The sequence below is a fragment of the Siphateles boraxobius genome, unplaced genomic scaffold (genome assembly GCF_051911475.1).
Source record: "Siphateles boraxobius isolate OS27281-9 unplaced genomic scaffold, OSU_SipBor_1 57, whole genome shotgun sequence".
NCBI classification, from domain to species: domain Eukaryota; kingdom Metazoa; phylum Chordata; class Actinopteri; order Cypriniformes; family Leuciscidae; genus Siphateles; species Siphateles boraxobius.
Genome location: NW_027509183.1, coordinates 881,480 through 903,416, shown reverse-complemented (window position 1 = coordinate 903,416; position 21,937 = coordinate 881,480). Strand labels below are relative to the sequence as shown.

Below are 21,937 nucleotides of genomic sequence, written 5' to 3'. Positions count from 1 at the left end.
AAAACTTGATTTTTCACCACATATAAGAGTTTAAATGGAAAATAATCAAAACAGGACATTATCTTATATTTTTGTGCCATATTGACTCTTTCATGAAATGCTTGAATGTTCATTTTATTAGTTACATATTTAAGTGTTGCACTAACTTGATCAAGACTTTTTAAACTGCTTTTAAAAGAGTTTTAATTCCCCAGTGATCACCGGGAAAATCAGATCTGTGGGGGAAAGGCTCCTTTTTAGCTCCATAAGCAAGTAGATAACTAAAATAACAGTACATAAGTAAGAAATGTTTTTATTTTGGGTCAGTACGGTTGCCTTAAAACATTCAAATATGTGGGTCAAAATGACCCACGACTATCACAAATGTACTAGAAATTGTGTATGTGTCAAAACACACCAGCATCTTGAAACTTGGCATTCATGTTCATGACCCTAAATGAGAGAAAGTCACAAAATGTAAAAAAAACCAGTATTTAACCAGTATTTCCGGCAACTCAAAAATCAAAATGGGTCAAATTGACCCGCAACATAACACTAGGGTTTGTTAAATTATTAATACCTTTATTGTGATATTTAGATTTATGGCAGTGACTTGGTCAGTGTCAGAATACAGATATATATAATTACCCATTTACATATTCATTTCTGATTTCTGTAGCACAATAAATAAAGTCTCGAGTAAAACAATAAATGCCAAACTCTTGTTAAAACATTTCATGTCTTAATTTATAAACGCATATATAGAATTAAAATACTTTAAACTGCAAAATGATGGCTTTTGGACTGAAAGAGTTGAAGACAAAATTGGGCTTCATGGATATAAAGCCTATTCTTTAATTACAGATATATTTACTCTTTCATGAAATGCTTGAATGTTCATTTGATTAAGTTACATATTTAAGTGTTGCATTAATTTGATCAAGACTTTTTAAACTGCTTTGCATTTCGCAGAATCAGATCAGAAACGCGTGGGTCCAGGAGAGGTAGTGTGAGGAGATTCCAAGCAGGAAGTTCATGCGACTCAAGCACTGGGTTCTTGCATCATCAATAGTCCTGTATGATCTGCGTGTGTGTGTGTGTGTGTGTGTGTGTTTAAGAGTCCTGTGGTTTGTCCTGGTTGAGCGGGAGATGCCAGTCATCCGGAGGGGTTTGCCGAAGCTCCCAGACTGGAGTGAACTTTCTCTGCTCGGCGACCCGTCTCCTCTCACTCTCCTGGAGGGATTCCTGATGATGTGTATGAGATGATGAACACACAGTTCAGAGAAGAGTAGCATATCGGTAACTCATTGACCAGGATAAAACAGCAATGTGACAGCTGGTTACAACTGGCCAAAAGTTTGGATTTTTTTTCATGTTTTTGAAAGAGGTTTATTTGGCCGAATAAAAAATTACAGTAAAAACAGTAATATTGTGAAATATTATTATAATTTAAAATAACTGTGAAGTGAATACATGTTTAAATGTAATTTATTCCAGTGATCAAAGTTGAATTTTCAGCATCATTACTCCAGTATTTAGTATGGTAGCTTGTTTCCACAGAATAATAAAAAAAAGGTAATTAAGACTTTTTATCTCGTAATTTTAACTTTATTATCATCCATGTCAAAATTGTGAAATAAAAAGTCGCATTTACCTTTTACATTTGTTTTATTCAGTGGCAGAAACAAATTTTACATTCTTTAATGTCACTGATTTGTGAAGGATCATTTCTAATATTCTAATTTGCTGCACAGTTATTATCAATTATTATTGACGATAATGAAATGTTTTTACTGCTTAATATTTTTTGTGGAAACCTTCAAAGTTCAAAATAAAAGCGTTTATTTTAAATAAAAATCTTATTTTGACCAATTTAATGCATATTTGCTGCATGAAAGCATTCATTTCTTTTTTTTTTATCTTACCCCAACTTTTGAATGATAGTGTATCACGGTTTTCACAAAAATATGAAGCAAGACAACTGTTTTCAACAATGAAAATACTCAGACATGTTTCTTGAGCATCAAATCATCATATTAGAATGATTTCTGAAGGATCATGTGACACTAAAGACTGTACTGATGCTGAAAATGCAGATGTGATCGCAGGAATAAATTACATTTTACAATATATTCAAATAGAAAACAGCCATTTTACATTATATAAATGTTTCAAATTTTTACTATATTTCTGATCACATTTACGCAGCCTTGGTGAGCAGAAGAGACTTATTTCCATACTATTTCCATACTTTACTAGACTCACCTTGGCGTGTGTGCTTTGGGTTTTCTCCCACTCTTTGCAGGTGTAATAGTCTTGTTTCCACTGCTGGCAGTCTGGTGCTTTTCCGTAAGTGTAGTATTCATGGAATCTGTTGAATAAACTCTTGCAGTGCTTGAATTCACTCCAGTAGATGTCACAGGAACGTGGTGGCTGTGGCCAAGAATTAAAAATACACTCATTAAAAAAAAAACAGGTGCATACAAATATTTTAGGGCCAAAACAAAAGCCATGCAGTATAACTGGCAGAACTACAAAACGGTGATAACAATAATGGTACGATTTAGTACGATTTAGATTTAGAGTGATTACACTCACAAAACGAACTATTTAGTGGCACTGCCACAGTAAAGGTACAATATTTATTAAGAATAACATGGTAATTCACACCAAAAGCATAGCAGTACCATTGTATTTGGTAACGTTATCCATTAATGACTTTACTGGGTTAAGTAGAACACTTCAATATGCAAATACACTGATAGTATACGATATTTACTATATGTACATAACAAACGGAAAGCGAGTTACTCAACATTTCCATAGAAAATATAGAGATAAACTGATATTAGACTGACCCTCCACTGTGACCCTGCCATACTGCGCGCGCTCTTCTCTGGTGACTTTTGTCAGCGTTTAAGTTTACTCTACTGCCATCTATTGACAATGTGATATAAACTGATATTGGCCGTATAAATAAATATATTATTAAATAAAAAAATCTTGCATTCTTATTCTGATTACGCGTCTGTATTATATGTGCATTGTATGATAATTGTCGATACATGTATTTAATTAGTCATCCATACTTTTATTTTGTAGTCATCAGCAGGCGGAAGCGGAAGTGGTAGTGTCACCGGCGGTTTGTTCAGGCTTCATCGGTGTTTTTAGTTATAGCTTTACGTAAAATGAATCAGTGAGGGGTAAACTCCCTAATGTCTCAAAATGCCTTCTGAAAATCTACGCTTTGAAACTTTAGTGGCCCTGAAAAACTCTCCGAAGGGGAAGCTCAAATACAGCCCAGACTGGCTGGAAAAAGGGGAGGTAAGTTAAACATGCTGACAATTTCAGAATTGTGTTATTTAGCTCATATCTTAGCATTATGATGGTTTAATCACATTTAATACTAACAAAAATGAACAATAGTGCTTCCATGTTTTGTATGCCTTGGTAACGTTACTCTGTGAAGTACCTTTATGATACCATGGCATAAATACGGTAATCATATGTATCAGAATACCATATTATTAGTAGTATTATATGATTCTATCACTGTACCATGATATTGTTATATGATACTCTTACTGTGATACTATCACTGTACCATGATATTGTTATATGATACTATCACTGTACCATGATATTGTTATATGATTCTATCACTGTACCATATTTTTATATGATACTATCACTGTACCATGATATTGTTATATGATACTATCACTGTACCATGATATTGTTATATGATTCTATCACTGTACCATATTTTTATATGATACTATCACTGTACCATGATATTGTTATATGATACTATCACTGTACCATGATATTGTTATATGATTCTATCACTGTACCATATTTTTATATGATACTATCACTGTACCATGATATTGTTATATGATTCTATCACTGTACCATATTTTTATATGATACTATCACTGTACCATGATATTGTTATATGATACTATCAGTGAACCATGATATTGTTATATGATACTATCACTGAACCATGTTATTATTATTATATAATACTATCACTGAACCATGTTATTATTATATGATACTATCACTGTACCATGGTACAGTCACAATAACTTGAGGTAAAGGATCTAAATTATAGTTCTTAGTCTGCTAGAGCCAATAAATACATGTCGGATTTCATAATAATAATAATAAACAAAATGTATCAAGCTCTTTTCATATATGTCGTAGCTTTTTAAAGTACTTTACTAGAATGAAAAACCCTTATTTTAAAAAGAAAGAAAATGTGATTGTGAAGAAATGTACGTCTTTATTCACTATTATAACATTTTAAGATATACGTATTTGTTGGTAACGCTTTAAAATAAGGTCTTATTTGTTAACATTAATGTATTAACTAACAATGAGCAATACATTTATTACTATGTTTATTAATATATGTTAATGTTAGTTAATATAAATCCAGCCGTTCATTGTTTGTTCTAGTTCACAGTGCATTAACTAATGTTAACAAATACAACTTTTGATTTTAATAATGTATTATTAAATGTTTAAATTAAAACTAAAGATTAATAAATGCTGTAGAACTATTGTTCATTCGTAGTTCTTGTTAACTAATGAACCCTTATTTCAAAGTGTTACCCATTTGTTTGACATTTTAGCGTTTACTTATGGAAACTTATTTCCGCCACAGGAATAATAAATAAAAAGTTAATAGCACATTTTTATCTCACAATTCAGATTTTTTACTTTTAGCAAAATAAAATATCACAAGATATATTAAAATCACATTCTGAGAATAAAAGTCGGACTTGTGCGAAAACGGCTTCTTTATTTTAAAATCCACGGTGGAAACAAGTTGTTGTTTTGAAATATTTAATAAAGTAATTAAATGTTAAATAAATGTATACAAACAATCACTAAAGTCTCATTGGGCAACTCTTATATTTCCGTTTGGTCCTGTGATCTTTATTTCTGTCCCGTCTGTTGTTTTGCAGGATGTTCTGGCTGGTTGTATTGAGGTGTCCAGTCTGTCTCCTCTGTCAGGACAGATTCTGAAGAGAATGAGTCCTCAACCGCTGCTCAAGACCTGCTCTCTGACCTCATGTGTTCGTGATACGAGTCCTGGTCTTTCTGAAGATGCTGCGGGCTACGGTTCGCTTCCCATCAGCCCCAGACGGGTTTCATCCCCCAGCCCTCCACCTCCGGTCTCCATCTTCACTGAGGAGGATGAGGAGAAGGTGACGTCTTTGCTTATTAAAGGGATAGTTCACCCAAAAATGAAAATTCTGTCAGTATTTACTCACCCTCATGTTGTTCCAACCCCGTGTTTGTTTGTTTGTTTTTGTGCGCAAAAACAAACAAAAATAAGGACTTTATTTTAACTATTCACTTCCTTCTCTGTAGGCCTTGAGTGAGTTCACTAGTGTAACAGCGCAGCGCTTCTGTGTTGTACGTCACACACATCACACACATGATCAGCGTCGGCCAATAGTGAGCCTGCGTGTGACGTAGCTCTACGCTATCACACTACGCTAACTCACTCGAGGCCCACAGAGAAGGAAATCAATAGCTGAAATAAAGTCGTTATTTTTGTTTGTTTTTGCACACAAAAAGTATTCTCGTCGCTTGATAAACTTAAGATTGAGCCACTGTAGTCACTTGGACTATTTTAACGATTTCTTTAATAACTTTTCGGGGCTGGCAAGTTTCAATCCCTTAGAAGCCTATGGAGGAGTGATCCAGCTCTCAGATTTAATCAAAAATATCTTAATTCGTGTTCCTAAGATGAACAAAGGTCTTACGGGGTTGAACAACATGAGGGAGAGTAAATACTGACAGAATTTTCATTTTTGGGTGAACTATCCCTTTAAGCCACGACTTGCTTTTACATTTATTTATCAGGTTCACATAAGGGATTTATCTTAAAGGTGCTCTAAGCGATGTCGGGTGACATCACTTCTTGTTGACGTTTAAAGTATTGTCAAACAAAACGAAGGCTAGCTAGACCCTCGCTCCTCCTCAACCGCGCACTAACCCCCCAAACCCCGCCCCCAAACCCTTCTTGTCGGTTATTGGCTTGAACAGTTTGTTATGTTTCGTGGTGCGGGTTAGCCCAGTTTGTTTTTGTTGTCGTGTGTGGAGCCTGAGGTGTCTGCAGAGACCGTGTTTTTTACAGTGTGTTCAGGGGACAGGCAGCTAGCGGATAGTGAGGAGATGTTTATTGTATGTGACAAAAAATGTTTTGGCCTAAAAAAACGCGTGACATCGCTTTGAGCACCTTTAAAGAGACAGTAACATGTCTTTGCAATACAAACTTCCCAAATCGCTCCGGAAAGTATTAGCTAGAACCAGGGTCCAAATTTGATTGAGCACTAAATGCAACTAATACTAGTTTAATTAGGAACTGCAACATAATTTGTGGTTTAAGTTGAAATGTAATATTGACAGATGCTAAACCAGTGCCGGTGTAAAACCACATGATAGTCCGACCCTTGCTAATGCAAGCGAGGATTCAATCAGGCCAATCGTTTAGTTTAGCCATTTGAACTTTATCTAGGATTCCTAAAGGTTTTGTTTTGTTCTCCAGAATTCTACGCGTTAATATTTCTCACATTAACTCACTAATATGGAATTATGTGGAACAAAGTCATATGTTTGTGACTGCTGCAGACTTATTTTGAGTGACCTGTGCTCTTTGTCACTGCTTTACAAGGGAAAACAGCTAAATGAATCTGTTGTCACAAGGTCAAAATGCATTTTGTTGCAAATTATAACAATACACTAGCTAAATGCAGATTATAAGACCTGTGGTGATATTTCTTTCAGTTGGGAAAAAAGTTGACACTATGAAACAACAGTGGAATAATAATCCATAATTTTGTTTATGGGGTCTACTAGAATATGTTTACAACATTTATTGTTCAAAAAACTCTTTATTTTCTTATAATTTGCATTCCTGTAGCACCTGTTTTCACCCTCTGTCCGTTGTGTCTGAAATCACCCCCAATAACCTTAAATAGGGCACTATTTTAGGGGACAGCCATTTGTAATGGTGTCCGAAACCATAGTGGACGTTATCGAGTGCACTCATTCAATCCCACAATGCACCGCAGTAACGAGTCTACAACCCATGTACGCATATATCAGCCGATACCGATATCGTGCATCCCAAATTTTTTCTTTTTTGATAATCCGTTGCACATTAATAGTTAAATGCGTAACATAGTTCTTATAAATATATGTTGTTCTGTTTCATGCTTGAGTGAAGTAATATTTTGTGCTGTTGCTGCTGTTGTCATATTGAGACTCATATTGTAGCACTGCAATGCTGATTGTTCCTGCTTCTGTTTATTTTCCATGTCAGAAAGGGGAGGAAATAAAGGGCGCTCCTGTTGTCAGTCCTGAAGCAAGTGTCAGCTCAAGCCTGTCGATCTCCGTTCTGTCTCCCAGAGCCACACAGATGGCCGGCTGCATCCGCATGTGTGAGCAGAAACACAAGGCCAGAGCAAAGGTACAACACACACTCTCTGCACTATTTCACAAAATCACAATATTACTGTATTTTTGATCAAATAAATGCAGCCTTGGTTAGCATAAGACACTTCTTTCATTCAAAACATTAAAAAATATTACCGACCCCAAACTTTTGAACAGCAAGTGTATATGTAGGAATAACTTACCAGACACTGGTTGCGTCCGAAATCGCCCCCCATACTCTTAAAAGAATAGTTCACTTAAAAATGAAAATGTTGTCATCATTTACTCACCCTCAAGTTGTTTCAAACCTGTATGAGTTTCGTTCTTCTGCTGAACACAAAAGAAGATATTTTGAAGAATGTCGGTAACCAAACAGTTGATGGACCCCATCGACTTCCATAGTGTTTATGGTTACCGACATTCTTCAAAATATCTTCCTTTGTGTTCAGCAGAAGAAAGAAATTGATACAGGTTCGAAACCACTTGAGAGTGAGCAAATGATGACAGAATTTTAATTTTAAAGTGAACTATACCCTTAAATAGGCACTATTTTAGGGAACAGCCATTTGTAGTGGTGTCCGAAACCATAGTGGATGTTATCGGGTGAACTCATTCAATCCCACAATGCACCACAAAAATGAGTGTACAACCGATGTACGATGTTCTAAACTCCAGTCCTCGACCCACTGCTCTGCACATTTTGTATGTCTCTCTTATCTGACACACCCAGTTCAGATCAAGGAGTCTCTCCTAATGAGCTGGTGATCTGAATCAGGTGTGTTTAATAAGGAGACATAAAAAATGTGCAGAGCAGTGGGTCCCGAGGACTGGAGTTGAGAACCACTGTGTTAGAGAATACCCATAATGCACTGTGAGGGTCACACCGAATGATTTCCCGTGACTCGCCAGAAGATGGCGCCGCCATCCATCCATCCATCCATTTTCCAAACTGCTATAAATTCCTTTTAAATTGATTATTGAATGTTTTAATTAATTGAGATGTATACATAGTTTCCATGACAGAATTCAAGGTAAATCTTTTAATTTCTACTGGATCTGCCAGTTTGCAAAGTTTCAAATGATTATGAAACAGCAAGCACAAACTATGCAAAAATTCACTCACTCGTTTTCATCCACTCCTTCAAGTGGACTAAATGAGTGGAGTAATTTTTATTTATTTATTTATTGCCATAACAAACAGGTTGTCTGGGATTTTTCTTGGTAAGCTCATCCACAATTATAACACTGAGAAAAAAAACATAGATACATATACTGTATATAATGGGGTTATGGGGTGGTGATGGCGCAGTGGATGAGACACATGCCTTTGGTGTGAGAGACCCGGGTTCGAATCCACTATGAGACACCAATGTGTCCCTGAGAAAGACACTTTACCCCTAGTTGCTCCAGAGGTGTGCGACCTCTGACATACATAGCAATTGTAAGTCGCTTTGGATAAAAGCGTCAGCTAAATGAATAAATGTAATGTAAATGTAATATAACCCGAGCGTTACAAAGAATGAAATACTGATGCATAAATACCAGTAGAGTTAAGAGCATGAACCATCCTACAATAAGTGCTGTTCAAGAAATGTGCAGACTTAGTTACTATTGAGAAAGTCAGGCAGGACGCTTTCTATCACAGCTCTATAAAACCTGGACATACCATCTTTTTATGTCTTTTTTATGTCTTTATGTCTTATACAGTCACTGATTGGATTTCTTGAAAATGTAGGGAATAGTGAATGAGGTTGTGATTTGGGACACAGTCTCTGATGGTGGTGTGTGTGTGTGTGTTTTCTCTCACAGATGGAGCTGAGCCTCAGACAGGAGCAACAGGAGCGGTTGGTGGCCACAGTCGCCAACCGGGAGTCTGAGCAGCTCAAACGCTTCGAGGAGTTCATGGAGCTCAAACAGAGACAGGATTACCAGAGTATGAGAGATATGATGGAAAAAGAGTATGTGACCCCTGATCTGTCACTCACACTGATGCATTCATACTTATTCAGTCAATGTGTTTGAATCATGTACAGAATTGGTTTTAATTGGTGTTTTGTGTTCGAAGGACGCAGGAGAGTATCGGCCGGCAAGAGAAGCTGCGAGAGGAACACAGACACAGAATGAAAGTAAGATTATTAGGATTTGATATTACAGAAATCTTCCCGATTCAGTTAGCTAAGCTCTATCAACAGCATCTGTGACAAAGTCCATTACCACAGAAAATAATTTCGACTAAAAAACAAAAAGCATGATTAAACCAGTTAAAAAGCAGAAATGTGCAACTAGTAGTTTAAAATGATATGATCAATAAGTGATAGCAACATATACTTAAACTTTAACAAAATTATTTCATACATTTCAACTTAGAAACATTAACCCCCGGTTTCACAGACAAGGTTTAAGCCTAGTCCCAGACTAAAATGCATTATTGAGCTGTTTTAACTGAAAGCAACTTGCACTGACTTATCTTAAATATATCAGTGCCATTGTTTTGTCTCAATGCACACCAGTAATGTTTTTTCTAATACATGTTTATAAAAGCTACTTAAATGTCCTAATTGAACTAAAGCCTGATCCTGGCTTAATCTTTATCTGTGAAACCAGGCCTATAAAATTTGATACATATCACGATACTGAACTCACGATAAGATATTATTGCGATACTCCAAGACATGAGGTAAAAGGTTAACAAAAAATGTAGTTGATTAAAATGCTAAATTTGGTTTCACATTGGGTGTGTAAATTAATAGGCTTGGACTTGGTGCTGGAAACTCAAAGCAAAGGACAATAGTGACACCAGAATTAAAAATATTCATGATTGAAGCTGAAAATACAGAATTATTTTAGACGAATATGCTTGCACTCTGTCACTCACTAGATATATAATGTATGCCACTTTTTACTGGTAACATCAGACATTTGGCATTATCAGAGCCCCCCATCGCACTATTATACATTTTATATAGCAGTTAATTGTAGTACTGACACTAAAACTCTGAAAACTAGAATGTTTTCACACACAGTAATTTTATTTTGGGTGAACTATACATGCATATTGTCATTATACACGATACATATTGTTGCATTTTTGTTTTGCGATATATTGTGACACGATGTATTGTTACACCCCTAGTAAATAGCAATACCTGAAATATTAGACCTATGTGGGGTAAAAACCTTGTTTTTTGTGTTGCAGATCCTGAACCTGCGGCTGCGTGAGATGGAGCAGCAGCGTCTGCGTGAGGCGGAGCTTGAGCGCCAGCGGCAGGTGGAGGGCAGAGAGCGTCACAGAGCCATTAATGCAATACAGGAGGAAGTGCTACAACTCAACCAGCTCTTACAGCCACGCCCATCCACACACACAGACTCCGCCCTTGACCACGCCCCCTACATCACCCGTGGCAACCAGCTCTGCTCGCAGGTGTCAGACGTGGTGCCAGCCTCCGCAGACGTGAGTCGACATACACCGCTAATCAGTTTTGGGGAAAGTTACTTTTTAAAAGTAATGTGTTACAATATTGCGTTACTCCCAAAAAAGTAACTAATTGCGTTACTTAGTGGGCTTTCACACTGGCAGATTAGTCAGAACGGGGCACGGTTCACATGAAAAATCGCTAATGTGAACGCTGTCATGCGGAGCCGGGGCGCACTGGGGTATCAAACCCGAGACCGCCTGGATGAGGTTACTTTTTATTTGGTTACCCTCAGTTATTTTTTATGAAAAGTAATGCGTTACATTACTTTAAAGTTAGTTTTTCTCACCTCGGCCGGGTTTTGCTTGTTTGTTTTTTAATTACAACGAAAAAAGTTATATTTTTTGCAAATTTTAAGGCCCTTTCACACCAAAAGTGAAATGAATAAGCCTCATGCTGAAGGAAATGCATATTTACGCCTGTACAGTAGAGGGCGCCGCTCAAACAAACCTTTCAGCCATTTTGGATTATAGAACAATAGTATACAGGAGAAGCCACTCTTATTTCTAAATCTAAAGTCATTTTTGCTTATTAGTATGGTTGAATTAGATCATTGAAGGTAAGCTGCAAAGACATTGGTTAATAAAGTGAAATTAAATACATAAAGTATATTTGTGTAATTTAATATAGTTAATTATAAAAGTTTTGCATTAAATTCTGAGATTGCATTTTACTGTTTTTATTTATTTTGGAATAATGCTGAATGTTTTCGTGGCAGTGAGATAAGTAAATACATGTTCACATTTAGTATAGAATTAAAATAAACATCATGTTCACACAGCGCACACAACACCTCCTTTATTTCTCTCAACATGGGGACAGGAGAGCTGTCAGTCAATAAATGTGAAAAAGTAACTAGCGTTACTTATTTGAAGAAAAATTACTTTTTACTTTAATATTTTGTTGTAAATTGAAAAAGTAATGCACTACCAGTTACTTGAAAAAGTAATCTGATTACATAATTCAAGTTACTTGTAATGAGTTAACACTGCCACTAATATGCATGTCTTGCATGCAATTCTAGTTTCTTAATATAAAAGTGTCTGCTAAATGTGTCAATGTAACATGTAAATTGTTCTCAGGGTCAGTTTCTGAGCGTGGAGGATTTGACTGTGGCGGAGCGAGCGCTACAGGAAATGAGGTCATTGGTCCGAGGCCTGCAGGAAGAGGTGACACAGGCTGCTGAGAGGAAGAAGAGAGAACAGGAGGAAGAGGAGGAGGAGAAGAAGAGGCAGGCTGAGCGGAAAGCCCAGCAAGAGGAGCAAAAGAAAAATGCAGTACTGTCCACTATAGAGAAAACCAAAAGAGAAGGTGAGGGAGCGAGTGAACATGCATGTAAAAGTTCAGCCAAAAATGAAAGTTCATGCTCACGTCATTCCAAACCAGAATGGTTTTCTTTCTTCTGTGGAGCACGGTAGATGTTTTGGTCAAACTTTACAATAAGGTCTCATAGTTCATGTTTTAAGTTAACTAACTTGAATTAAAAGTGTTAGCGATGTTTTAAAGAATGTTCATGCTGCTCCTTTTGAATGCAGTGGCCGCAGGTGTAGAAGATTTTACACACAAACATTTTACACACAATTAACCTACACAAAACATACTCATAAATTATCCCATTCAGTACTTCAATTAACATCCCACAACCACACTCAATACCCCCCACTACTCCTCACATTCACAGAAAAACAGAAGAACACACACATAACACCCCCCTACCCCAATCACACCCCATCCCGACAACTGCACATTTCCCGTTAACTCATACTGTAGTCAATAGCTTCTGTATTGCACAATACCTAATTGCATACTACCATATCAACTATAACATAGCATACATATACATATGTCCATATACATACACATCCTCACATATATACACATACATACATACAAACATACATACTATTGCACCAGTGCCCTATCATTACACATCCTATAACTCTAATGTTAATACCAGAAGTCTTATTTAGTTGTCACACATACATCACCGCAGCCAATACACACATACATCACTGCAGCTAATACACACACACACACGCACGCACGCAGATGCTCGGCTTTGTTGCAAAATAAAGTTTAATATTCCTGGCATCAAAGATCACTGAGAAGTGATTTCCCAAAAAGATTGGAACCACAACACAGGTTTGACATGATGTTTGGACGTGTAACACTTTAGAAGGAATGATGCTATTGACGTTTCTGATGCTATAGCTATTTGACGATATATATATATATATATATATATATATATATATATATATATACTAGACAAAATAATAAATACAATATGGCTAGATTTATATCCAGAAGTTCCTCTCTATATGATTTATTATGATTTTATAGACATAACAGTATGACTTTCTGTAAATCTATTTTGAGACTGTGTATTGTGGAAAGTACTATACAAATAAATTGGACTTGTTTTTCATCTCCTCTGCAGGTTTGCAGACCGGAGCAGATAAAAGCACTTTAAAATGGTACAACGCGTTGCAGGATTCGGCCAACCAGTGTGCTCAGGCTTCTGAAGACCTCAGCAAAGCCAAAGACACGCAGGTCAGACACCCAGCAGCTCGCAGGAGCATTTCATTGGATACTGTGTGCCGTTGCACTGAATATCTCTGTTCCCCTTCTGTGTTTTATATTATGAATGTGTGCAGATGAAGAAATTAAAAATGGAGCTCCAAAAGGCTGCAACCACACCTGTGAGCCAGATCGCAAACAGCTCAGGTGAGCAATGACACACAAATTAATCATTTTTTACTGAAACACCAAAGTGGATTTTCAGTTTTCATTTAGCTGAAAATAATTTATTAATCAAATTGATTAATAATCAACATTGAGTATTAGTATACAAACATTTAAATTACACATAAGGCAGTTTTTCTCTTTTTAATTATATATTATGTTTCTATTGGATGGAAGGTGCAATACAAATTAAGTTTAGTGAAGTTTTGTTCATGCATCAACTGAAAACATTATATACTTAAGATCGATATTGAGATTTAACTCTTTCACCGCCAGCTTTAAAAAAAAAAAAGTTCCCAGCCGCCGCCAGTGTTTTTGATCATTTTCACAAGAAATGTCATGTCCCCCAGAATATTTTGTTGTGTGAATATCTGAACATGCAATATATCAGAAGAAATAAGGCTCTGCTTTTAAACACACCCATCTTATTCTAGCTTCATGCATTCTTTTTTTTAATCAACACTTGAATGTGGTTAAGTTTCATGAAAAAAGCAACATTTTGAACCAATAATTTAGTTTTTTTTCCAAAGGCTACAAAGTGCATAAGCAATGCTTTTATCGCTGGTTTCTGCTGCTTTTTTGCCCTACCGTATAAGGGTGAAAGCAGGATTAAACTCGGTCAATGCCGTGGAAATAGTAAAGAATTGATATTGTTTCATCTACCTAAAATCGATTAAATCGAGAGATCGCAGCTCTAGCATCCACACAGCTGACATGTTTACCTATTGTAGCTTATTCATGTCAAAATGTGCCAATGGAGAAAGTTAAGGGCTAATTATTCTACTGGGCCTTTGAATGCTTGAATATAATTGGTTGTTGAATGTTCTAACGTGTGCAATTATTTTCAAGGAAAACCAAAATCTTTTGTTTGTTGTTTTCCACTGAATATTTTATAAACTACACCTTTTTTTTTCTTTAAACGTGGTTTGCATGTACGTAGGTTCCCCGCTGAAGGAGGCCTTTGAGAAGATCGATAAGCTGTTGTCAGGACGTCCAGTGACGTCGGCTGGAAAGAGTGTGTCGACGTCGCAGCATCCGCAGGGTCTGGAGTTTGTCAGTTATAGGCTGGCAGAAAAGTTTGTGGTAAGGCAGGTTTTTACACAAAACGAGTAGATTTTTGAAGGCAAATAAAGTTGATTTTAATAATGCATTTGCAGAAACAAGGAGAAGAGGAGGTGGCGTCTAATCATTCGGCAGCGTTCCCCATCGCCGCTGTGGCGTCAGGAATAATGGAAATGCATCCTAAAATTGGAGACCTTATACTCGCCCACCTCCACAAGAAGTGCCCGTATGCTGTGCCACACTACCCACCGATGGAACGTGGCACATCTGTGGAGGATTACCAGAGGTAAGAATATTGCTGAACCACCTGGATCTACTGAACGAGAGAAACTTGTGGCTAAAAACGTTTTACAATAAGATTAAGGGGCCGTTCGACACAGAATGTGTTTTTGCATCTGCACTGGTGTTTAGTTGTTTGTCCATGCATCATGCTCTCCTTTTTTTTCCTTTAAAGGGGAATGATGCAGTTTTTTTAGCTTAACTGAACAGCCTCGGAGTTACTGGAATGGTTATATTACTTTTTCTGGGTTTAATGGTGGCCATCTCGCCCCCCCCTGGTGCCTGTGAGTGGAAAAACCACACTTGCAACTTTGGGCCGGCGGGCCGCCAGCGTGATATCAGCTCTCGTGGTGTAACATTTACATTTACATTTATTCATTTAGCTGACGCTTTTATCCAAAGCGGCTTACAATTGCTATATTTCAGAGGTCGGACGCCTCTGGAGCAACTAGGGGTTAAGTGTCTTGCTCAGGGACACAATGGTGTCTCACAGTGGATTCGAACCCGGGTCTCTCACACCGAAGGCATGTGTCTTATCCACTGCGCCATCACCACCCCCAAATTGTAACAAATTGCTTCACGGCACTGCACACAAACACTAGCTATAAGAACAATCGTCATGGCTAAGCCGGCATATAAGAAGCAGAAAGATAGGAAAGCATTGTCGGAGGAACAGAGAAAGAGGAAACGGCAGACTGACCGAGCGAGGAGTCAGACATGAGTAAACATCGGACCTGCGTTTTCAGAATAGAGAAAAAAACGAAGAAAGTGCTTTCGGAAGAGTCTAGAAAAAGGTAACGAGAATCTGACAGCGCGAGGAACCGGACAAGAGTCCCACTCGCTCAGGCTTTCACTGTTAAAGTTGATTCCTGCGATTATCATGAGAACAGTTGTCAATATCTCACATAATTATCAGGACATAAATGAGCCTACACGTTGTAAATGGTAAATGAGCGTAATTTGCAAACTATTATGATTAGTTGCAATAATCATGTCTAACGGCATCATAACGGACATTGTTACGAAATAATGTGACGTACTATATTGGTGTCTTCTGGCATTTTGTAATGTTTACATTACACTCAAAAACACAAATTAAATTATACAGTGGGCCTAGGCTATAGGTTATTTACATGCAATTTAGCTGCAATCATGTAAAAACGTTATAAGCCATCAAACGCGGTAGGCTACTTTATTATTATAAAGTGCAGAGACGCTCTGCGTGAGTGGTATTTACGACAGTAACGTTAAATACAAGTACTCTACAGCGACTCCAGCATAGTGTGCCTTTTAAAATACAAGAACTGTCCCTGTATGAAGACAGCCAAACCTTAAACTTTGATTTCTGTATTTGAGTTGCATATTGTAATGGTTGTTTCACTACAGTGGTTCAGGCTGCCAAATGACTGCAGACCCCGATGTAATCACGGCGCAGGTCTATTTCGTTCTTTGCTTATGAGTAAAAAGAAATTTGAAATGCTTGACCAGCGGTATACTGTTAGTGAACATCTTTTGAGAGCAATGTCTAGGCCGTTTACACCTGGTATTAAGATGTGATTTTGTCTCGATTCACAAGTAGATGAGGGAGACACATACCCGTTTACACCTGGTGTTTTAACGACATTCAAACTGACCAATCAGCAGATTACAGCTCCCCCACTCTTCAGAAGGTGTGATAATTAGCAGATCTTGATCACTATCGGCACCTCTGAGCTTTCAGGAATCACAAATGGCCCTTTTGGTAAAAAAGAGGGGGTTAGAAGAGGAAAACAAATGTCTTTGTTGATTTTTCCATCCATTTGGATCACACAGTTTCAACATAAACTACTGATGTATATTTTTCTGCACTCACAAATGTCATGGCATAGTGTATTATTAACTCTTTGCATTTGATTTTATTTAAATAATCATGTTTTCAAAACGCATTTATTTGTATTGCTCAGAATCAGCATGAATCAGTTCATTGTGGAAAACAATTAAATTTATTCACTTAAAAAAAATTCAACTTGCTAGCTGTGGAACAAGCAATATTCAATTATTTAAAATGTGTTAGATTAAATCAATTGAAACTATTACAGAAATCTGACCGGTTTCATTTTTGTATGACTGACAAATATGCATCATATTAAGGTTTACAGTTTGTTTATGTTAAAACTGTGTCCAAATGGATGGAAATTGTATATATAATATCTAAATCTTAATATTTTTTGAGGTGTAAAGCATTATGAATGTACCTTGCCCATCAGGATTCTGGGATACCGTGTGGATGACTCCAAAGTGGAAGGACAGGACAGTTTCCTGAAGAGAATGTCAGGAATGATTCGTCTCTATGCGGCAATAATCCAGATGAGATGGCCTTACACTGGCAAACAAGGGGTTAGTGATATTCATTTACAGGCATTTACCCTCTAAAGCTTGAATTATGAAATAATAGTCCGAATTTTATTTTTTTAAATGGAACAGTTTGTTGATCCTTTCTACAAATATTTTTTAAAAAGTCTGCATATGTATTTTTTGTTGAGTATCATATTTAATACATCAGGCTTTTATGGCTCGTATATTACGATATAGTGAGAATATTAAGCTCACACTCAAAGAGGAAAAATCAGCTCAGTGTTATTCAGAGGCCCAAACTGAGCAAAAATATAAAATTTGGGACTTATAATAATAATTATATGGCCAAATGTAAGATGAAATACGATGCTTTTGATGTAAATCAATGATATCTTTATAACAGTATAGCAGATACTTATGTAAAATGCATATAAATATATCTGCCAATAATGTCTTATTAAGAATATATTTAAATGTTTAGTTTAATGATCAAAGCTCTGTAGGTTTAAAACTTATAATGCAATGCAATACAATGATGATTGAGAGATGAACCAATAAACTTTCCTCAAAAGCCTGATGATCATATTTGATACTCATGATTTTTCTAATAAATCGTGTATGGGTAATAAATTAAACCTAAGTTGCTTAAGTCCAGTAAGCGTTTGTACAATTATAACAAAAATACTTTTATTTGCTTAAAAAAAGTCTAATCTATCAATCAGACGACTGATTTATCAGTAAAGTTCTGATCATGTTGATCATTTTGAGGCTTTAGACATATGACTATGCTTTATAGGGTTAACATAGAGAATTATACTGGATGCGACTGACATATGTATGAATCTGAATATGTAATATAATCATGTCTCTGCTGACAGCCTCATCCTCATGGCTTGAGTCACGGCTGGCGCTGGCTGGCCCAAATCCTCAACATGGAGCCGATCGCTGACATCACGGCAACTATCCTCTTCGACTTCCTGGAGGTACATTTGTCTTCTTATTGCAGACAAATTGTTTTTTATTATTGTTCACACTCAATATTTTTTGGCATGTGCATCTCTTTAGGTATGTGGAAATGCCCTAATGAAACAATATCGCGGCCAGTTCTGGAAACTTATACTACTTATTATCGAGGAATACTTCCCAAGGTATTTATACCTGTCTTTTTAGACTTTTCCATATTATACCTTGAATGTGTTCTTCTAAATGCATAATACACCCTTATCCTTTATATACAGTATCATTCATCCAAAAATGAACCTAATGAACCTAAACAACCTATCAGGTGCAGGGCCTAAAAATAACTTTTCCTGCCATTAGCCGGTGACTTAAGAAAATGTACTGGCCATAAATATGTTTTACCAGCCATGAAACTGTAAAATTTTAGATACCATTGAAGATTCACAATTCTCTATTCCAATTTCAAGACCACAGCTAAAACTACTAACCTAACTAGTGTAAATTTAAAACATTATTAAAGACATGTAAACCGTAAAATGACAAGCAAATAAATACAATATAACAAAGATACAAATGAAATAAGCAGTGCTTTTAAGGATTTTCCGGTAGGTCTGACAGTAGTATTCAGGTACAGAAATTGAATAAAGTAATCAAATGTAAAATGACACTTCACTGTATAAATTAAACATCCTTATTAAAGTAACAAAGGTTATTTAGTCAAGAAAAGTGAGTATTTGTTGTTTGATTAACATTAAAAACACAGACAGAAGCAGGATTAGGCTACTGTCACTTTAAGAGCGAATGCACTGATCTAATATACTGATACTGACACACGTTTACTTTCTCAACTGTTTACGTTCACTTAAGACATAACCGACTATTTATACTAGGATACTCGCTATTTTGACATAATTTTGTATGAATTTGTCCGCTTGTGTGCATGAAGACGTGAAAGACAGCTCAGTTCAGTATTCGCACGCCACTTAAGATGTGGCTTTCTGGGCGATTGCGTCGGATGTTTGCGCACACAAAACTTTCCACACAGCGTGCGAGTAATGAAACGAGTTCAGTTCACTCTTGTGTCTTCTTGCGCTCGAATATTTAAATTGTCAAGGCTTAAACATTGGTGACGATTCAGCACTGCCCCGTTAACTATCCCGGGCGTCATTCACATTTGTTCACGTCCATGCATAGGCGCCGATTTATGTTTTCGTCCGTGGGTGCTCATGGGCGCACGCCCTTTAAAAAAAAAAGATAGAAAAAAAAAGTCAAAAAATGTTTGCATTTCAGAACCGAACGAGAAGCGCAGCGCCGCGTCTATGACAACTCGAGGTAGCCTTTCGCACACCGGACGCGCACTTTGTCAGTTTATGGCCAGCAATATTGTAATGTTATGTTTAAGGACATTTTGGAATTACGATAATGTCTGTACTATGTTATTATTGTACTGTACAATTAAATACAACCGTTGCAAAGTCTGCAGGCTGAACACTTTTACCTCAGAGCGTCCAACTGAATGAATTGATAATATCACCTGAAAATCCGATAACATCAGCAATTTTCATTCAAGCAACTGATTTCTGTAAACTAATGTAAAACTAAATGTATAGCCTATTGCAGCACAGGTTGTAGCCAGTATATACATTAACGACGATTTGAGACAAATACATGTAATTTAATATAAAACTATGTAAATCGCGCTCTGTGGCACGGCAGGATTTTGAACAAGGTCCTATAAAGCCGTAGCTGGGCGCCGCCGGTGTGTGTAAGTTACACTCATAGAGAATAATGTGTTCGAATTTTAAAAGACATGGCACTGCGCGACGCGGCGCTGCGCTTCTCGTCCGGTGTGCGACCCCTTTTAGGAAATGGACAGCCGCCGACACGCCCACACCTATTTACTTGATAATAAAGCAGTAAAGTAGGCTATCTTTCAACTCAGGACCATAGCTCAGGACAGCGCCACTTCTCAGAAATACAGACAGGATTGGAGATCAAAAGTTTAACCGCGATCAGAGGCGTTTTCATCCGAGAAACGCTGTGATTGGTGGATAGGATTTGGAGCAGGCGACTGACAGCGACATAACCAATCACAGTGTGACAGACGCTTCACATAGCACCAACTGCAATGTTTAATTTTAAATGAATGTAGCTTACTGGTAGTCTGACACACGTGGGTGCTCGATATTTTCCGTGTGTGCTCGAGCCCCGGAGCACCCACGGTATCGGCGCCTATGCGTTCATGCATTGCTAGAATTCATAAAATCTCACCAAAAATTTATAAAATCTCACCAACGCCGATTTTTACTCTCATTTGGCGCTTGGCGAATCTTAATTTTAGGCCCTGATAAGGTGTAAACAGAAATGTGTCTCAGTGATTAAATCATCAAAAACAAATACAGGTGAAAGGTGAAAGATAATCATCAAAATTATAACTTTTGCACGATATTCTAATTTTTCAAAATTTCACCTATATTAATACCAGGTGTAAATTGCTAACTTATTGATTAAACTAAACCTTTTTATTCCCTCAGAATTGAAGCGGTCACCAGCACGGGTCAGATGGGCTCGGTAACCAGACTCAAACAGTTTCTAGAGGTGAGCGTCATTTTCTGGATCTTTAATAACTATTGCACACTGAATACTCACTGCTTCTGTTCTGTCTCTTACCCAGACGTCTTTACGAACCAAGCAGATTTCCGCTCCCAAGAGCGAGCTGGGCTCTGCCTTCTTCAGGTCCTGAGGGATGGAAGTGTGTCGAAATATTTTAACCCAAACTATTCTAACCCTAACACTGAAGCGAAGTATAAGCAATGGACACATGTGTTCATGTAAGAGTTGAGGATTCATTTAATAGAGCATCATGCCATCTAAAGTTCAAGTTTGTTTTCATTTATCTGAGCATGTAATATGATGTTTAAATACATGTGTGTGTCTTAATATATCCAGTCAGTCTCAAATTCATGAAAATAATCCCCCAACCCAAGTTTATTATCTGTTTTAGACTAATGATTGTTAACTGTAATCAGTTTCCCCAAAGCATACGACTTATTTTCGGACTATGATGGCGTGTAATCTAGGATGAAATGTACTGTGTATATTGATGCGGATATTTATGAATTTATATGGCATTAGGATTAAACAAGTACACCAAGTGTATTATGATTCTTTTCAAGTGTGTTTTCAAATCTAATTCATCAGAAAGTGGCGTTTTTTGTTTGTTTTTATAGTAGTACTGAACGCTAAAGATGATCGGAATCCAGTACAAACCTGGTCTTTTTTGTTTTTCAGAAACTTTTGAGTGACCAAAAAAAAGCTTGTATTTTTAAGAAAGTCTTTTTTTTAAAGGGTTCAGGGTTTATACCAATTATTATTAAAGGGTTCATACCAATTATTACCACAAAACATCACAGAGTTCATCAGATCCATTTCTATTAATTACGTCAGCTCAATATGGAAGATTGTTTACCGCAAGGGAATAAAAAAAAGTAACTGCATTTCTTTTAAATCTCACAATTCTGATTTTTTTTTATCCTCAAAATTGTTTATATCTCATCTCATTCAATTCTTTTTTTCTCAGAATAGTGAAATGCAATCTCACTTGTGAGTTATAAAGTCAGAATTGCACATTTTCTAAGGAAAAA

The 21,937-nt window shown here is 36.8% G+C and overlaps 2 protein-coding genes across 3 annotated transcripts; one reads left to right on the top strand and one right to left on the bottom strand.

The window, feature by feature from the left end:
• Positions 1-540: 540 nt before the first annotated feature.
• On the bottom strand, positions 541-3,079 carry cunh22orf39 (chromosome unknown C22orf39 homolog). Its single transcript, XM_077206903.1, has 3 exons — positions 2,838-3,079; positions 2,245-2,412; positions 541-1,224 (listed from the first exon to the last, which is right to left on the bottom strand). The coding sequence occupies exons 1-3, from the start codon at positions 2,856-2,858 to the stop codon at positions 1,093-1,095; spliced, it is 321 nt and encodes a 106-aa protein (XP_077063018.1). The 5' UTR covers positions 2,859-3,079; the 3' UTR covers positions 541-1,092.
• gle1 (GLE1 RNA export mediator) lies at positions 3,078-21,452 on the top strand. 2 transcript variants are annotated; one of them, XM_077206896.1, is made up of 16 exons: positions 3,078-3,303; positions 4,959-5,201; positions 7,328-7,474; positions 9,250-9,398; positions 9,506-9,566; positions 10,637-10,891; positions 11,996-12,224; positions 13,354-13,466; positions 13,571-13,640; positions 14,599-14,741; positions 14,816-15,006; positions 17,246-17,375; positions 18,212-18,316; positions 18,399-18,481; positions 20,828-20,891; positions 20,968-21,452. In XM_077206896.1, the coding sequence occupies exons 1-16, from the start codon at positions 3,205-3,207 to the stop codon at positions 21,034-21,036; spliced, it is 2,151 nt and encodes a 716-aa protein (XP_077063011.1). In that variant the 5' UTR covers positions 3,078-3,204; the 3' UTR covers positions 21,037-21,452. The 2 variants fall into 2 exon arrangements, with proteins under 2 accessions (XP_077063011.1, XP_077063012.1); XM_077206897.1 differs by having other exon boundaries at positions 3,080-3,303; positions 13,577-13,640.
• Positions 21,453-21,937: the final 485 nt, after the last annotated feature.